This window comes from Coregonus lavaretus (genome assembly GCF_964263955.1).
Source record: "Coregonus lavaretus genome assembly, chromosome: 1".
Taxonomy (NCBI): domain Eukaryota; kingdom Metazoa; phylum Chordata; class Actinopteri; order Salmoniformes; family Salmonidae; genus Coregonus; species Coregonus lavaretus.
Genome location: NC_139988.1, coordinates 69417228 through 69437490, shown reverse-complemented (window position 1 = coordinate 69437490; position 20263 = coordinate 69417228). Strand labels below are relative to the sequence as shown.

Sequence of the window (20263 nt, the reverse complement as noted above, 5' to 3'; positions counted from 1 at the left end):
TCAAATCTCATAAAATGAGGATTACATACTGTATCAGATTAAATCAAAGCCTATGGTTACGTCAGCATTTTTTATATTTCTATCCGGTTTTTTCAGCTTTCGCTCTCTCTCATACACCACGCACATTGCCTTTTGATACCCTAACCTAGGAGTTAGGTTAACGGGTTAAGGTTAGCTAACATGCTAAGTAGTTGCAATGTAGCTAATTAGCTAACATTTGTTAGATGTCTGTGATGAGATTTGAACACACAACCTTTGGGTTGCTAGACGTTCGCATTATACGCCCACCCATTCCCCCCGACCATTGTTTCTGTCTTAAGTAACCTACTGTCTTTATCTGTGATTGAAATGCACTATATACAAAATCGTGTACTGCACACAAAAAATATACTTTTTTGTGTGCCTGTCACAAATTTCCAATAAGCAATTTGTGTCTATTTCACAATAATATGTGATACTGGGTTGGTGTGGGCTGCTTGGCCTGAACACCTGACCTCCACTGGGTGCACCAGCATATCTTCTGTCCTTGACTGTTAAGACAAACACACTCCTGGTCCTCATATATAGCACAAATGAGAAGTCGTACCATAGTAGGCCATAGTACCCACCAGACCAGGGAATCAAGCCCTCAGAGCACCCCAGATTAGGAACCCTTAACCGGTGTGCAAAAGCCCCTGCTGGACAGTGATCTCGTTAGTATGTGTGGCAATGTGCAACTGAATTATTCATTAAATATGTATTGAAATATGTAACTGTACATTTATAAGTAAAGTGATGGGTGTGAGGCAATAAAAAGTATAACTAAAAAGTAATAAATAGAATGTTTAAATTGTTAAAATGTCATTGACGATATAATTATTTTCTGCATCCCACATACAGGTAACTGCCAAAATAGAGAAACACAAACATTTAGAGAAAACACCATTGAGAACGCACAACGACTATACCACTTAGCTAAGCTAAGAATGACGTGAATAATCAAGTCAGTAAATGTTGGGCAGATAATTAGATAGCATATAATTACTATACTGGCAAGTTCCATGTATTAGTAACCAACTAACATCAGGTAGCTAGCTAATTTACAGGTAAATACAAGTAACTGCTGTAATGATATGCTATGCGGTTCGTAAGGCTAGCGTAGCTAACAAATTGTCAGCCAACATAACGTAACAAATTGTCAGCCAACATAACGTGTAACGTAACTTATTTGAAAAGTCATTACTTTATTACATTGCTCAACATTTTCTTAACATTTGTCATAATTAGCTGAAGCAATTATTTTGTATCCGCTCTCGTCCGACTTTGGCTACAAATGTTCCACCATTTTCTTCAAATCTGAAAATTTTGTGAAGCCACGACCATTTTTGGAAGAATTGCATTTTAGTGTATACTACATATTTTGGCAAATGTAGTACGACATCCGGGAACTTTTGGCATACTAACCATATCCATACTATGACCAATAAGCATACGACATACTCAATTTGTCACAAATAGTATGGCTAGTGCGGTTAGTATGAGTATTCGAACACCGCTGCTGTCTCAGGCGCCGCTCCAGAATCTACCATACGTGTTCAATTGGGTTGAGGTCTGGTGACTGAGACGGACATTGCATACGGTTTACATCGTTTTCATGCTCATCAAACCATTCAGTGACCATTCGTGCCCTGTGGATGGGTGCATTGTCATCCTATGGGGCATAGCCATGGTGGCCAAAATAATGACCTGCCCAGCATTTTTATACATTTACATTTTAGTCATTTAGCAGACGCTCTTATCCAGAGCGACTTACAGTTAGTGAGTGCATACATTTTTCATACTGGCCCCCCGTAGGAAATGAACCCACAACCCTGCCGTTGCAAGCGCCATGCTCTACCAACTGAGCTACAGGGGACTTTTGTCACATACACGTGTTTAGCAGATGTTATAGCGGGTGTAGCGAAATGCTTGTGCTACTATACATTACCTTAAGTATGATGGGATGCTAACTGCTTAATTAACTCAGGAACCATACCTGTGTGGAAGCACCTGCTTTCAATCTACTTTGTATCCCTCATTTACTCAATTGTTTCCATTATTTTAGCAGTTACCTGTATATTCTACCACAAGGGCATAAATGTTAACTTATGCAGTTACTCTCAATACTTGACACAACTCCCTCACAACACTCCCATTGTGGATTTACACAAAACAGAAGTCAAACAACAAGTGAGCTGCTGCATCTGTGCCAAAGAAAACAATCGCTCAAAGAAAGTTGACGCTCCATGTCCGGGAGCTTTCAGGATTAGGAGAACTAACAGAGGCAAACCCAAGGTCGAAAATAACTAGATCCCTTATCTAATAACCAGCATATCTATGTTATGCTATGCCTCTATGCTTCAGTCCCCAGGTCGGCAACACCAATTTCTCCCCATGTTATTCATTTGTCAGGGATAGTGCCTATGATCCTGCTTTGAGAATCCACCCCTCTTAAAAAAACTAAACATTTGATAAACAACAAACAAAGACGCTTCACCAGGTTATATTTTGCGGTAGAAGGAGCTGCATTCAACAGAGACATTCCCACTGGGCACAGACGTCAATTCAAGGTCTATTCCACGTTGGTTCAATGTAATTTCATTGAAATGGTGTGGAAACAACGTTGATTCAACCAGTGTGAGCCCAGTGGGTTCTAACGGGTTGCTGTTGGCACTAAAATAAAATGTTTGAGGACCAGTCTCTTGCAACAGAATTCAATCTTCGTTGGCTTCAATTTCAACTGCTGAATAAAACAAGGACTTTATTCCGTGTTAGAATTTCATGAATGCACAGAAAGGTCGGCTCTGACTTGCATCTGATCCCACGTGGAGCGTGTGAAAATGGGATCTTGGCAAACAGGCCCTGGTTCGAAAGCAAGCCCAGCATAGACGGCGACAGAAAGAGCATGATCAACAAAGATATTGACATAGCTCTGGGAGAACAAAGACGGGCCCAAAGAAATTACTGACATTATTACTGTGAACCAACAGAGAGCCCTTCTTGACATATTGAACCACTTATTTTCTGAAGACTCTAAATGCCAAGGCCAAGGTAAATGAAATGGGGGTATTTGCTGACTTTTTCTTTTTGTCAAACTAAGGAATTTCTACAAAGAAAATATACAAATTTGTCTTAAAACCCCTAAAGGGTTTATGCCAAGCAAAAGGCCTCTGTTCATCAAAGCAGCAGTTGTAATGACTGAGTAAAATCATGAAAAAGGGTTCCACCAAAGATGACAGAGAATCAGTAACAAACTGTAAAAATGATCAAACCACTTACAGTCTGTAATTCAAACGGGGAATTGATTTTCTAGCCAGTTCAATGGATTGCGATACAAAAACAAAAGGTTTGCGGATGCAGTGAGTGTATCTGATGGCATGCTCACTATTGCTGCGTGAGCTAGCTAATACTAGTTTAGCTGTGAGCCTAGGATGCTGCCCTCATGCTTGACTGCTTCTGTATCTCTGACCTACTTTCACCATGACTCCCTCTGTACACTCCTAGACTCCATCCTCAGGCAGGAAGTAGTACCATAGAAACAACACTGAACTCTACCTTTAAAATAGGCCTACCAAGTGGCTAAGGATAACCGTTAAAGTGAGCCTCATTTGTCGCATCATACTGCTGGAAGCTAGTGAAACAGCTTGCAGCACAGCCTGCGTAATGAGTATGGCTCACTCAGCATCCGATGGCAGCACGTCATTGTCCGCAATCACACGTTGGCTTAGAAACTGTGGGCATACTTTTCACAGTGGTGGGATTTTTTTTCTCCATGTCTTTGGCTTCATGACTCAAGGCTAAGAGTCCTCCTCGACATTTAATTCAGGATTGGGAAATGTCCTTTTTTTAACCAACAATTACAGAGTGTTGAAGATATTTTTTGTCTTTCATTTTGGTAACGCTTCCTATAAACATTTATAAGGCCTTATGAGCAATGCATAATGCATTCATAAAATGCACAACAGAGGTGCTAATAAGTAGTTTTCATTCATTTACAGTCGATTGAAGCTTACCATTTTCCTTAGACGCTGGAATTCAGGATATATGGAATTCTGACACTGTCGTGATAGAGCCTGAACTGTGAAGGCCTCAGACGCTGCAGCTGTTGCATGTTCCAATATGTACACAGTGCCTGCAGCTACAGTACGATCCGCCACACACACCCCCATCTGCCACTTTAATGAAGACTAGCGGTGCAATGAGCCAACGTCTTCCATCAGCATGGTGCAAATTAACCAAGTACACGAATGCAGTTAAAAGCCCAGTATGACTTTTCTCCTCCCTTTAACAATGCAATACAATCCTTTTCAAGAAAGACCTATTTTGGACTTGTTATGCTAGATGCTACGATTTTCTGAGGACATAGTAGTCTAGGACTAAGTCATTTTTAATAGTGCCTTTTTAATAGTGTCCCCTCCCCCCTTCTGGAATGCCAGACAGTGCCTCAACTGGAAGATCTGTGGGAATAAATCCATTTGATTAGGAAAAAACTGCTTCAATGATTGCTTTTTGAGTTGAAATAAATAAAAACATGCAGGCCATAGGATATGTTTGAATTAGTAGGCCTACTATAGGCTATTCTAGCTAGTCTATTGCCACCTAAAACTCTTGAATTGATCCACCCCTACACCATGTAGGGTTCCAACCTGGTCTCATAGAATAGATGTAACATAGTAAATGTAAATCCTGGAAGCTCAAATTAGTATGCTATGTTACATTTGGTATGGTTACATAAGACAGATGGTACATAAGGCTAAAAAGAAAGTAGGGTGGTTGGTCAGGGTGGATGGGTTGACGTATTATGCAAACGTCTAGATACCCAAAAATTGCGAGTTTGAATCGCATCACGGACACCTTTAGAATTTGATCTAATTAGCACATTTTCAACTACTTACTTTTTTTGCTAATTCATAACATATCATACAAAATGGGTGATGGACATCCACAAATGAACACACACCATACGAAAAGTAACTCTATAATTCTATATAGAGTGTCTTGGATTTACAGTACCAGTCAAAAGTTTTAGAACACCTACTCATTCAAGGGTTTTTCTTTATTTTTACTATTTTCTACATTGTAGAATAATAGGGAAGACATCAAACTATAAAATAACACATATGGAATCATGTAGTAACCGAAAAAGTGTTAAACAAATCAAAATATATTTTATATTTGAGATTCTTCAAAGTAGCCACCCTTTGCCTTGATGACAGCGTTGCACACTCTTTGCATTCTCTCAACCAGCTTCATAAGGTAGTCACCTGGAATGCATTTCGATTAACAGGTGTGCCTTGTTAAAAGTTAATTTGTGGAATTTCTTTCCTTCTTAATGCGTTTGAGCCAATCAGTTGTGTTGTGACAAGGTAGGGTGTGTATACAGAAGATAGCCCTATTTGGTGAAAGACCAAGTCCATATTATGGCAAGAACAGCTCAAATAAGCAAAGAGAAACAACAGTCCATCATTACTTTACGACATGAGGGTCAGTCAATACAGAACATTTAAATAACTTTTAAAGTTTCTTCAAGTGCAGTTGCAAAAACAATCAAGCGCTATGATGAAACTGGCTCTCATGAGGACTGCCACAGGAAAGGAAGACCCAGAGTTATCTCTGCTGCAGAGGATAAGTTCATTAGAATAACTGCACCTCAGATTGCAGCCCAAATAAATGCTTCACTGAGTTCAAGTAACAGACACCCCCCGTGTAGCTCAGTTGGTAGAGCATGGCGCTTGCCATGCCAGGGTTGTGGGTTCGTTTCCCACGGGGGGCCAGTATGAAAAATGTATGCACTCACTAACTGTAAGTCGCTCTGGATAAGAGTGTCTGCTAAAAATGACACACAAAAAAACAAAACATCAACTGTTCAGAGGAGACTGCGTGAATCAGGCCTTCATGGGTGAATTGCTGCAAAGAAACCACTACTAAAGGACACCAATAATAAGAAGAGACTCGCTTGGGCCAAGAGCAATGGACATTAGACCAGTTGAAATCTGTCCTTTGGTCTGATGAGTCCAAATTTGAGATTTTTGGTTCCAACCGCCATGTCTTTGTGAGACGCAGAGTAGGTGAACGGATGATCTCTGCATGACCCAACACACCTCCAGGCTGTGTAAGGGCTATTTGACCAAGAAGGAGAGTGATGGAGTGCTGCATCAGATGATCTGGCCTCCACAATCCCCCGACCTCAACCCAATTGAGATGGTTTGGGATGAGTTGGACCGCAGAGTGAAGGAAAAGCAGCCAACAAGTGCTCAGCATATGTGGGAACTCCTTTAAGACTGTTTAAGACACTTTTTGGGTCACTACATGATTCCATATGTGTCATATGCGTCTCCCGAGTGGCGCAGTGGTCTAAGGCACTGCATCGCAATGCTAGCTGTGCCACTAGAGATCCTGGTTTGAATCCAGGCTCTGTCGTAGCTGGCCGTGACCGGGAGACCCATGGGGCGGCGCACAATTGGCCCAGCGTCGTCCAGGGTAGGGGAGGGAATGACCAGCAGGGATGTAGCTCAGTTGGTAGAGCATGGCGTTTGCAACGTCAGGGTTGTGGGTTCGATTCCCACGGGGGGCCAGTATGAAAAAATAAAATAATGTATGCACTAACTGTATGTCGCTCTGTGTAATTTCATAGTTTTGATGTCTTTCGTACAGAATAATACGAAATGCTCTGAGACCAGGTTGCTGTGTTTGGGTCAATTCCATTTGAACTCAAAAATGGAAAGAAATCAGTACAAAAAAAAAAATAGATTTCAAATTCATAAGGTGGCTGGTGGAAGCTGTGACAATTTATCTTATGAATGAATTGTATTTCAATTAATATCCTGAATTGGCTGATGTTCTGCTTTAGCCTTTAACTTTTGGATGGTTGCTTCAACAGGAAGGAATTTGTTGGGTTGGCCTCTCTCCCAATTTGGGTGTGGGAGTTGTTTTGGAAAATCGTTCTAATTGGTTGCTGTAATTAACTTAAAGTATTCAAGTTCAAATCAATTACATTTATTAAGGATTTATCTGTCAGCTTTGTGGAGGATTGGAACACAGGTTCCACTGCAAATATAAACGCACATACCAGAACTGTCAGTAGGCTACATTCCATTAGTGCCAGTGCATCAATACTGCTGTAGAAACTTGGGTGTATCAACACCTCCACACATGCCAAAAATATGTAAACTCGTCCACTGTATGTCTTATTTTTGCAAGCTGCCTATAGGCTACTGTTGTCTATGAGTTTACATGTCGATGCTGCAATGGCTTTCATTCAATTTACTGACCATGCAATCCATTTTACAGAATGCAATCCATTTTATGAAAGTCTTCCTAATGCTTTCTCGATTTTATAAATTTACATTTCATTCTCATTATAGTTATATTGCCTATAGGCAATGTGCACCCGCGCAAACGAGCAGGCTATTCCATCATTGCACTGCCGCCGCTCTTCGAGACAGGAGAGAAGAGAGGAGGAAAGGCGTGTCCGTGGAATGAAATGGAGACTTGGCTACTACTGACATCCATTCTAACCATTTCATACCAAGCCGCTGATTAAACCCACAGCAATTGATGACACGTGTCATCGATTGCCTCAAGTGTTTACCTTCCAAGAGGGAGGCTGGCATACAATAGGCTTGCCATTGTCTAGATTCGACTCAAGGCGAATATAATGCGCTCACGGATTTTGTGCACGCCTCATTTCAATAGATTAGACCCCTCGACCAACACAAACGGATTATTGCGCTAAACAAACCCATCACCCATGTGTGTAAAATCAGATGACCAGCAACACTGTTGCAATGGCTGCATGTCTTCTAAAATGTTTGACTGCTCTGCACACGGAGGAAAGGGCGGAATTGCATACCATTGGTACAATATTCATCAACTAGAAATGGGCATGGCTTTTCTGTTGAGTGCAGGCTGTGGAAAATTCACACACTTTTGTTCAGTCGCTCATAAAAAAGTCATTTTACAATTTGATAAACCCGAATTATATAAACATCTATTGAGGAAAATAAAACATGATCATTTAGGCACAATAACGGGGCAGGCTTGTCGTTGTTTACACACAACGATGCCATGTTTTGTTAGGCCCTCGGATGTAAGGAATATGCGAAAGATCCAGGAAAAAACGCCGCGCTGAAAACGCACTGCTTGCTTACAAATAGGTAGCCGACGGTTCCGTGGTTTAGAAATAGTCACAACAAATAGCAGACCAGAAACATTTCCGAAATAATTTGCTGTCCTGAAGTAGTGTAAATGGCATCAAATGATGTCGAATCACTCTTATCCTCATAATAATGACATTATAAATATTTGATGGATTATCCTTGTTACAAAATGTGCCCGTTCGAAATTAAACCATATGGCGACACCAGATTCTTGTTCATCCGTGCAACCTATGACACTGAGAAATTGTGATTTAAGAATAGCCTATCGTGAAGACATTTCTTGCAACGATAAATAATGGCAGCTACAAAAACATGTTTGTGTATTGTTGCATGATGAACACTCTAAACCCAATAACAATCATGCGCATTTGTATTCAATACATTTGCATAGGTTACAAGTCTATGAAAACAGGATATTTGGCACAATATTAGGCTACACTGTTACACTATTACATTTTAATATGAACACAATGTGTTTACGTGCTACCCAGGCCCAACCTCTCCCACCTCATGGAAAAATATAAATGGAAAGACCAATGCCGATTGAGAATTATGACGCTGTTGTGCAAACGTTTCATTTGACGCGCATTGCAATCGAGTCCGCTTTGCCATAAGAAAAAACACGGTGTAATTACAGTGGATTTGGGTCAAGTAAATAATAGAATTATCTCTGTTTCCTTACCTGTGTGCAGACAGTGTGGTTTTTCTACAGCTGCACAGTTGTTCACAGAGCGCACAGTCCTCAGACGCAGTTCACCAAGATGCCATAACGGGAGGCAGTCGCCAGAGAGCAGCAGATTTGTGATGGTGTCTCGAAGTGTCTGTCTGCCTGGCTCTGTCTTTGTCTATCAGGTCATTCAAGTAACAGTCGTATGTATACCAGCCAAATTATTCCGTACCAATAAAGTCATATTTATCAATCATAGTCTATGGCCTATAATAACCCCAATTACACTTGCCATTAAATTATTTGACAAGCAATTTACTGAAAGTACATAATAGACACAGTGGGGACTCTGTTTACCAAAAAAAACGGAGTGAAACTCAGACACTTGTGGTACTGTTCTATCGCCCACTCTGCCCTCTCTGTGGCATTTACTGCCACACACCCAGTGCCAACTTTTATACTGACTTGAGAAACCAGTCAGCACTTTTAAAAAAAAGTAGCAGGGGATGTATTGACAGACAGTCAGAAACTCTATGTAAATGTTGAACCAACTATATCTTGGCTTGCCAACAAAAAATGTCCCCCTCTCCCTCTCTCCCCCACACCCATCTTTCCTTCTCTCTCTCCTCTCACTTTCCCGCTCTCCTTTCTCCTCTCTCTCTCTGGAAACGTGCCAAACCTTTTTCCCTCTCTCTGTCTCTGCCTCTCTCTCTCTCTCTCTCTCTCTCTCTCTCTCTCTCTCTCTCTCTCTCTCTCTCTCTCTCTCTCTCTCTCTCTCTCTCTTTCTCGCTCTCTGCCTCTCTCTCTCCCTCTCTCTCCCCCTTTCACCCCTCTCTCTTATCTCCTTCTCCATTCTCCCTCTCTTCCTCTGCCCCCACCTCTCTCTCTCTCTCTCTGTCTCCCTCTCTCCTCCTATTCCCTTATCTCCCAACCTCTCTCTCTTCTATCTCTCTCTGGAATTCTGCCCAGAACAACATCTGCCACTAGTTTTCTAGCTAAAGATTATTTGGATTTGTCCTGGGCGGGACTTCACTGTCTCTGCCAAGGTGCTTCTGTAAGTCATCATCATACTAACCCTAAGAACCTCAGACCATTCTCTTAATCCTGGGTCAGCACTCTAGCACTCTGCCTCCAGGAAACACTGTCATGACAACAATAGGCTACTTGGATTAGGGTGAAGTTACAACTAGATGCTGATTTTGGGTCAGTTTAGCATTTCCCCCTCTGATTGGGGGAGGGGAAGCTGATCCTAGATCTGTACCTACAGGGAAACTTAGGCCCGGACCAGGCTATTATGAGAATAGCTAAAGTGGCACAAAAGATGGCATAAGATAAATCAAAAATAGAGTGGGCACTTGCAATAAGACATCAAAAGGAACTACACACATGACAACAATATACGGCTATAATTGTAAAGTTTATAGACAGTTCATTATTAGTTAATAAGTTGTTTTGTAAATCTTATTTTCACCCAATTTTTTTTTTACTAATGTAGACATGCTGATTACCTTTCAATCTTTGGCTTATTGTTGTGCCAAATAAATGATTTTTCACACCATTTGCCTAATTTCGGACTAAACTGTGTCACAACAAGTTTGGTCATAAAGTGACTTATGTGTGTTTATTTCATTCATTGTCGTTGTCTTGGAGAATATCCAGATTCAATGGTGAAACATTGTAGTGTACCAATAGGTGGCATGGCATTCATGCTTTACAGTCTGTTTCACATACCTCACATTTATGTTGAACAGCCTATGCATGAAGCTATGATAATTATATAACTGAGTGGACCATTACAGTTTTTCTCGATTACTAAAACACATTTCTTGAAACCTTCACTAATTTTCTCAAAACTTTAAACACAAAACCAAATCTTCAAACTACATTCACAAAACCCCTGACTCTTCTGGCAAAATCAAACAATCGCCTCAAAACCATTTAATCTGTGCTCAAAATCAAACAATGCTTTCAGATCATACACACAGCCAGTCAATATATAAACACTACAGAGCGTTCATTAGACACTACATCAAAAAATGGAGAACACAGCGTCCAGGGCATGTAGTTACAGATAAAAATAAACAAATGTATATCGTAAACGCATTTTGCAATTCAAACAAACAGTAAAGTAATCACAATTTAGTACAGTGAATATATTGTATACTGTAAGTACTGCAAGTAATACAGTATTGAATGTCTGTATATTCAGCACTTGCATAAAAATACAGTAGTTCAACTGCAAAAGGCCAAAGAACAAAGAAAACTCTAAATGAAAAACACATTACAGTACACTCAAAAATGTTGTGCAACTGCGAAATCAAAGTCAATGAGAGATTCATTCTGCCTCAGCATCAAGTCTTTGTGCTGGATCCGGCCAGAGGACTTTGTCCACATCACAGGCAGCGTTTTTCCTTGCCAGGCAATGGGGGAAAAACCCTCTGGTGTGCCGGATCCAGCCTTGACAACACTCCACACCTATGTCACCACAGGCCAATTCCATTGCCTGTAAGAGATTTTCCCTGGTATATGGGTTTCGGTCATAGACCTTCCACCACCACGCAGAGAAAAAATATTCTATTGGGTTGAGGAAAGGGCTGTATGGTGGAAGGCAAACATTTATGAATCGCTGGTTGATGTTGAACCACTCGCGTATCCGGACACCACGGTGAAAGCTGACATTGTCCCAAACCACGACATAGACAGGATGCACTGCCTGCTGATGATCCTGCTGCTCACGCTCAAACAAAACATCCCAAAGACCACCCAGAAATGTAAGAAGATGTTCAGTGTTATATGGCCCCAGGGTTTCATGACGGTGGAGAACCCCACAATTACTTATGGCTGCACAAAGGGTGACATTGCCACCACGCTGGCCAGGGACTTCCACAATGGCACGTTGGCCAATTATGTTCCTGCCTCTCCTTCTCCTCTTCGCCATATTGAACCCTGCTTCATCTACAAAAATCTATTCATGGGGCCTTTCCATGGAATCCAATTCAAACAATCTCTATATATAAAAATAGATAAGTAAGTAATAAGTAGTTTAGTAAGTGATACAGAAAGACAGATAATAGTGCATTTGTATGCACTCCTGATTTACATACACTACAATATAGTGCAGTTTACAGTAACAGTAGGCTAGTAGCACAGCATTGTACTGTAAGCATCAGCGCTGAAAGTGTCTGAGTGTACACTTGCACATACTGAAATCGTAGATCTTTGACCCTTTCTGAGTTGCGCTCAAAGGGTACTCTGTACACTTGCTTCATGCGTACCCTGTTGCGCTGGAGGACACGGTCAATGGTAGAAAGGCTGACACTGTTGATTCCTTCAAAGTTTACATTGTGTTCAACAACTCTTTGCTGTATTTCACGCAGTCGGATGGCATTGTTTTGAAGGACCATATCAACAATGAGAGCCTCTTGCTGTTGGGAGAACATAGCAGGCCTTCCACCCTCATGTGGTAGTCTTGCAATTCTACAAAAAGGGAAAATGCACTTACAAATGTATACATACAGTAAAAATAGTAATGGACATAACTTCTATACGTAAAATATTGTATGGTAAGAAAAGTATTCTTTTTTTCCCCAGTCCCCTTTCTATTGACAAAGTGATGTACTGAATCAAATGTATACAGTAAACTTTCAATGACCAAAATAAAAATAAACAATTACCTGTTCTCTTCTCTGAATGTCCTGATTATGGTGGCCACAGAGAATCTGTTCAAATTGGGTTGTACTCTATGTCCTGCTTCCCTCATTGTCATTCCATGCACAACAACATGGTCTATCACAGTTGCTTGATTCTCTTCTGAAATTACTGTTCTTGGTCTTGCTCTTCCTCGTCCTCGTACTCTTCCTCCTCGTCCACCACCTCTTACACGTACTCTTCCTCCTTTGCCTCTCAGATTGTTTCCATCCATTGTTGGTATCAACATTCAACGCACCTGTGCCACCTGTGCACTCTGAACTGGCCTATATTCTGTACAATTGGTTTGATCACATCATTAGAAACAGGTGAGAACAATTTGGAGTCATTGTGTGTAAACGATGACAACTGTGTTGTAGTTGTGTTTAACTTTTGCTGCCTGTGTTTACCATTTTGTAACACAAGTGCATCACAGTGCGAAATGTGTTTTAGTGAGTGAGAATGTGTTTAGAGTTTTGCAAAAAGAGTGATTGATTCGACAAATGGGTTTAGGCCACTGAGCATTTGGTTCAGAGAATGGGGATTAGTGTTTTAGCAATTCAGAAAAACGGTAATAAATACAGTGTGTACATATGGAAAACTGTCTGTGGTTGAAGCAATATATCTTGTACATAATAGATCGTCCCCCTGTCCAGTAGCATGCAAACTGAATACTCTCCTAAACTTTCAAGATGGTCAAATGAATAATAAGAGGTTAAATGAACTTGAAATCAATAATACTGCAGTCGTACTACAATCACTGTAAACAACCACTGTATTGCATGGATGGTCAGTCCTTGCATCCATAGATCTGTCTATGAATGTGAGAGTATGGTCGTTCCACATGAAACCAATCAAAAAGGGAAATGTTTTGACCGCCTCCCTTTTAATTTGAACGAAAAACTGCATACATGTTTGCCTATGGTAGAAATGGTCAGAATGTGCATATTGGACCTGAATGACCATCTGTTCAGGAGATATAGGTCCTCAAAGTTGGCCCATTTAGACTTTTTTTGGACCCCCCCACGCAACCATGAAACATCTATATCTTGGTCATTGATTAAGACAAAATATTGATTTTGATACATTTGAAAGCTTACAAACAAGATTTTCAAGCAATTGTATAATGTCTACATTATTATTTTTTAAAATAAAAATGGTCATTTTTAAATATTTGACGTCAATTATCTAAAAACGCCTAAACTCAAGCATAAGCTGTGTCTCAACTGATGGCAGGCACAACACAAAAACCTCAGATTATGTAAAATAGGGTCTAAGCTACAACATACTATATGTGAATATGAAAATAATCTATCTTTACGCGTTTTTTAGATAATTGACATCATTTTTACTGAAGCATTTTCCCCAAGAAGTTATAAAAAAGTTTGACAACCCTGTTTGTAAGCTTTCAACTGATATCAAACTCAACCGTTTAACTTCTTCAGTGATGAAGACATGGATGTTTCATGGTAGGGTGGGGTATGCAAAATGGGTCAACTTTGAGGACCTCTATCTCCTGAATGTTTTGGCATTCAGGTCCAAAAAGTCACTTTCTGATCATTTCTACCTTGTGCAAACATATATGGAAAGTGTTGTTAAAATCAAAAGTGTTGCAGTCTAAAATGAGATCGAATTCATATGGAACAACCCAGTAGTTGTTACATTTCTTCAACCCCATCCCTCTGCTGTTTACAAAATCAGTGGCGTGGTGGCCGCTTTGTTATTGTTCAACACAAATTGTATGATGATGTAACTAATGGTTAACAAACTAAAGGTGTAAGGGTTGGTGTGAGGTGTGACCCAGGTGCGGTGCAGGATATACAGTAGGCAGTAGGCAGAGATGGTGAAACAAGGATCTTTACTGGTGGTCCCGAAGCCAAAATACAAAATTATGGACTTATAACGATAAAAGAAAGTCAGAGCAAATAAGTCTCCAAAAACCGCCTGACAGCCAAAATACGAAATACTACCTACGACTGAAACAAATAATGAAACAGGAAGAACACTTCTCAAGTGCCTGTACATAGGTCTCCGATCAGAGACTGAGTAGTACTGCTGGACATAGAGAAACCAACAGAGAAAACTGAGCAAGGGAACACAGGGAAGTGAGGGCATAAATACACAGGTGAACATGTAGACACAGGTGACACCAATAGGATAATGATTAGTCCAGACTGTGAGTGAGGAGGTGCCTAAGGTTGTCGGAGGATGACACCTAGTGGGTCGTTCCGGAATTGCGACCCCCTCCTGTAGCATAAAGGGTTATAAGTAGACCTAAAATTGTTACTGACTTATTCAGTTATATTAGGCCTTTTCACCAAGAAACATAGAACTCAAAAAAAATATATAGAGAGCTATAGTGTTATGTAGATTGAATAATAAGAGGTTAAATTAAAATGGTCCTTGGTGTCCACATCACCAACGAACTATCATGGTCCAAACACACCAAGACAGTCGTGAAGAGGGCACGACAAAGCCTATTCCCCCTCAGGAGACTGAAAATATTTGGTATGGGTCGTCAGATCCTCAAAAAGTTATACAGCTGCACCATCAAGAGCATCCTGACTGGTTGCATCACCGCCTGGTATGGCAACTGCTTGGCCTCCGACCGCAAGGCACTACAGAGGGTAGTGCGTAAGGCCCAGTACATCACTGGGGCCAAGCTTCCTGCCATCCAGGACCTCTATACCAGGCGGTGTCAGAGGAAGGCTCTCAAAATGGTCAAAGACTCCAGCCACCCTAGTCATAGACTGTTCTCTCTGCTACCGCACGTCATGCGGTACCGGAGCGCCAAGTCTAGGTCCAAAAGGCTTCTCAACAGCTTCTACCCCCAAGCCCATCCCCCTCTTTTACGCTGCTGCTACTCTGTTTATTATTTATGCATAGTCACTTTAACTCTACCCACATGTACATATTACCTCAATTACCTCGACTAGCCGGTGCACCCGCACATTGACTCTGCTCCGGTACCCCCCTGTATATAGCCTCCCTACTGTTATTTTATTTTACTGCTGCTCTTTAGTTATTTGCTTAAATTTTTTTACTTAACACTTTTTTTTATAAAAAAAAAATGCATTGTTGGTTAAGGGCTTGTAAGTAAGCATTTCACTGTAATGTCTATACTTGTTGTATTCGGCGCATGTGGCAAATAACATTTGATTTGATTTGATTTATACACTTTCTCTGTTGTAGTACTTTGCAATGCATTCCAGCATTAAGCAGTGGAAAGGGATTCAGCATAGATGTCCTGTGAGAGTTCTTCACATTCCCAGTGGATGCAGATTCAGTGCTGGAGCTCACTCAAAGACTATCCTTCAGCAGCTGTCTTGGCATTCCCCTTGAGAAAATAATAATTTTACTGTTCCGGGGCTAAAGAGAACACTTTCAGTAGATCACATTTGCTCTAATGATGGATATGTTCATAATTTGGAGTGATGAACAGCAGTAGCACTGAGTTGAGAGTAGGATTTGAAACATGTAATGACACATTAAAGGAACATTTACAGTAAAAACGTACATTGATATTTAAAACACTTTTGAGGGAATAGTGTCTTTGACATAATATAGAATAAGAGGGAAAGGTCAGGATAGACAAGTTCCCCTCATGGCGGTTCTTCTGATAGATCTCTTATTTGTGTGGTGATCCACAGTAGATGTCTCAGGCAACCCAAGTCGCTGAAAAATAACCAAGACCATGTCAATTGATTACTTTTGAAATTTCAATTTAGTTTATTTCATACAATTAAATAACAATGGCCCTTGTTCAACTTACCTGATTGATCACCAGACATGATATGTTTGACAAAAGCTGAAAAATAAATACAAATGTATATCACATGAGGCTGGTGGGATGAGCTATAGGAGGACGGGCTCATTGTAATTGCTGGAATGGAATAAATGTAACTGAACCGTGTGTGTGTGTGTGTTTGTTTGTGTGTGTGTGTATGCTGAAGCACTAGGTGGAGACATTGCAGCTTTGTTTCTCTTTTCACCTTGATAGTTGATGCAGCCATTAGTATCCTCCTGCCCTGGAAGCAACATTTCCACTTCACCCTCTGTCATCTTCTCACCTACATAAGATTTTCTGTGTTACTGCATCAGGTATATCATTGTTTTCAATGCATTCTTCTGTGATCCTCAGGGGGTGCCCTTTTGTGTTCTAGCCCAGCACCAACACATCACCAAGTCCTTAATTAGTTGAATCCTACTGTTAGTGTTGGGCTAGATAAAAACATTGCCAGCGCTGACAATGCCCTCTTTCAGGGCACCACTGTAACATAAAAAATCTGAGCATTATGTCATTGATGTGCTTGATGTTCAACTTCAACTGGAGATTAATGGAACATTATGGCCCATGGAATTAGGTTATTATTGTAAGCGACAATTGTTCTCAATGACTTACCTGGCAAAATAAAGTGTAGCCCTTTACACTGTATCAATGATTTATATATACACTAGAGACTGTAGGGGGTGCTGTGTTGAAGCCACCATGCCTCCATCTTGGCACTCCCCCACCATTGTACATTTTTTGGGGAAGCTATAGTAATGCATTTATAAATGTCTACATTAATTTTTGCCACATTTATTCTATTACAGACACCTTAATGCATACTTTGAAATTATATTATGTGAGCTAAATATTAAAATAAAACATGAACAAATATATAAACACATTTTCCTTACAGTATAATTTTACTGTCCCGACTACAACCAAAAAATACTTTAAAAATACATGTCATTTTGACCTTGAAACATTTAAAGCTGCAATAAGTAACTTTTTGGGCGACCCGACCAAATTCACATTGAAATGTGAGTTATAGATCTGTCATTCGCATTTAAAGCAAGTCTAAGCAGCGGTAGATCTGTTCTATGTGCACTATTTCTATGTACTCTCGTTTTTAAGTTTAGTTTTTGTACCTTTTACTTTCAGTTTGGTACATTATTAATTGTAATACTGTAGAATTCCATTCATTCCTATGGAGGATTGCTCCTAATGGGGAGTGCCAATATGGCCGACCGGTGGCTTCAAAGTCTCTAAATGCCTCTCAATACATAGCATCAGCAATCCAGGGTTTATATACATAATTGACTCGTATACGGTTTGAAAATGGCAGATTTGGGCACTAATAAGCGCCTAAATTGGAACGTAGTGGCTGTACAGTATCATGCTATACATGAGCTCTGGCTCTGCGCTTCACAGTGCTGTATGGGTTTTGACTGACAGCCACTCTGAACTTGAGCACAGCACACGACAAGAAGTTGCCCCCATCCCTCCTGGTAATTGGGCACTTTTGCAAATTTTTTGTTGTCTGAGTGAGGGAAATGCTGTAAATTAAAATGACTTGATGTATTTTGAAAGATGAGACGTTGAGGATTATAATAAATAGCACTTTGATGTCATACATGCAAGCCAAACACCTGTCCAAATGTGCACTTCACATTTCCAAATCATAAAACTCATGTCATATACAGTGTCAAAGTTTATGATCACTGTTTGATGTACAGTTACATGATGACATGACGTCAGACCCTGTTTTGTTCTGAACAGAATGAGCCAGTTTGTTTCGCCGCGGCACTCAAACATGAATGTACTCATGATTCATTTCTATGCGCACCAAAATTACTATCTGTTTCTCTGAATTGCCTTGTGAAAGCCTAACACTGTAAGATCGTATTTTATAATTTAGCTAGTCATGTTGGCAATAGAACAAGCTTTCAAATCATGCTCATCTGACCCAAATTGCAATTTATAATGGAGCTTTTTGGGATTGCGTAAACAACAACAGTAATTGTGTGATGGAGGGGATGCAGGGTTATGTTCCAAACTAAACAACTACAAGTGTGCTTGCTCTACTGCACAGCTAGGAAAGCTAAAAAAAAGTACCTTATAGTTGAAGACTCTTCTTTGAGTTATAAAAGTGCATTGAAATTGCTTAGGAATTGTGCACACTTTGGAGAGGTGTGTGGCCACTTGGAGACACTAGTTAGTCCTCTTACTCAAGCCCTTGGTTTTATGTTGCATCTACCCCACACCTGTCCACAGAAGCAATCCATCAATCAGATTCCAAACTCTCCACCATGGCCAAGACCAAAGAGCTCTCCAAGGATGTCAGGGACAAGATTGTAGACCTACACAAGGCTGGAATGGGCTACAAGACCATCCCCAAGCAGCTTGGTGAGAAGGTGACAACAGTTGGTGCGATTATTCGCAAATGGAAGAAACACAAAATAACTGTCAATCTCCCTCGGCCTGGGGCTCCATGCAAGATCTCACCTCGTGGAGTTGCAATGATCATGAGAACGGTGAGGAATCAGCCCAGAACTACACGGGAGGATCTTGTCAATGATCTCAAGGCAGCTGGGACCATAGTCACCAAGAAAACAATTGGTAACACACTACGCTGTGAAGGACTGAAATCCTGCAGCGCCCGCAAGGTTCCCCTGCCCAAGAAAGCACATATACAGGGCCGTCTGAAGTTTGCCAATGAACATCTGACTGATTCAGAGGAGAACTGGGTGAAAGTGTTGTGGTCAGATGAGACCAAAATCGAGCTCTTTGGCATCAACTCAACTCGTCGTGTTTGGAGGAGGAGGAATGCTGCCTATGACCCCAAGAACACCATCCCCACCGTCAAACATGGAGGTGGAAACATTATGCTTTGGGGGTGTTTTTCTGCTAAGGGGACAGGACAACTTCACCGCATCAAAGGGACGATGGATGGGGCCATGTACCGTCAAATCTTGTGTGAGAACCTCCTTCCCTCAGCCAGGGCATTGAAAATGGGTCGTGGATGGGTATTCCAGCATGACAATGACCCAAAACACACGGCCAAGGCAACAAAGGAGTGGCTCAAGAAGAAGCACATTAAGGTCCTGGAGTGGCCTAGCCAGTCTCCAGACCTTAATCCCATAGAAAATCTGTGGAGGAAGCTGAAGGTTCGAGTTGCCAAACGTCAGCCTCGAAACCTTAGTGACTTGGAGAAGAACTGCAAAGAGGAGTGGGACAAAATCCCTCCTGAGATGTGTGCAAACCTGGTGGCCAACTACAAGAAACGTCTGACCTCTGTGATTGCCAACAAGGGTTTTGCCACCAAGTACTAAGTCATGTTTTGCAGAGGGGTCAAATACTTATTTCCCTCATTAAAATGCAAATCAATTTATAAAATTTTTGACAATCGTTTTTTCTGGATTTTGTTGTTGTTATTCTCACTCACTGTTCAAATAAACCTACCATTAAAACTATAGACTGATCATGTCTTTGTCAGTGGGCAAACGTACAAAATCAGCAGGGGATCAAATACATTTTTCCCTCACTGTATAGGCCAATTCCCACGAGTGTAAAGGGTTAAACATTCAAAGCATTCACCTAGCGTGGCGAGTACATGATGTAGCTCAGCTCCCATGAAGGTGCCGTTGCCTTCCTTGTCAAAGACGCATTGACCCTTGGCAAAGTCCTCTGGACCCTTGGACACTTGCAGAAACATGGGAACGAAGGTGTCGAAATCCAGCAGCTGGCTGTTCATCTCTGTGCAGCAGACAATAAAATAAGCATATGCTGTATATAGTATTGGCTACTCAATTCAGAACAATACCACTGGCCTCATGGTGAAATCCCTTACAAGTGTCCTTAATCTCCGGCAGGGATCCATAGTGATCCATAGTGTTTAAAATTATTTCACGCCTGTAAACAACAAACTGGATGGAGAACAGTGGCTGGGCCACTCAAGGACAT

The 20263-nt window shown here is 40.9% G+C and overlaps 2 protein-coding genes across 2 annotated transcripts in view; both read right to left on the bottom strand.

The window, feature by feature from the left end:
- The window catches only part of mapta (microtubule-associated protein tau a), a 36910-nt gene extending 27955 nt beyond the window's left edge, over positions 1-8955 (bottom strand). The window contains exon 1 of the mRNA XM_084163818.1: positions 8860-8955. The gene's annotated coding sequence lies outside the window, so the exon portion shown is untranslated. The remainder of the gene's footprint in view (positions 1-8859) is intronic.
- A 7234-nt stretch (positions 8956-16189) lies between these two features.
- On the bottom strand, positions 16190-20054 carry LOC311133860 (myosin light chain 3; the record flags this gene model as incomplete). Its single annotated transcript, XM_084167465.1, has 4 exons — positions 16190-16206; positions 16304-16339; positions 16524-16601; positions 19898-20054. 4 exons carry the CDS (start codon positions 20052-20054, stop codon positions 16190-16192), a joined length of 288 nt encoding a protein of 95 aa, XP_084023591.1.
- Between the last annotated feature and the right edge of the window lie 209 nt (positions 20055-20263).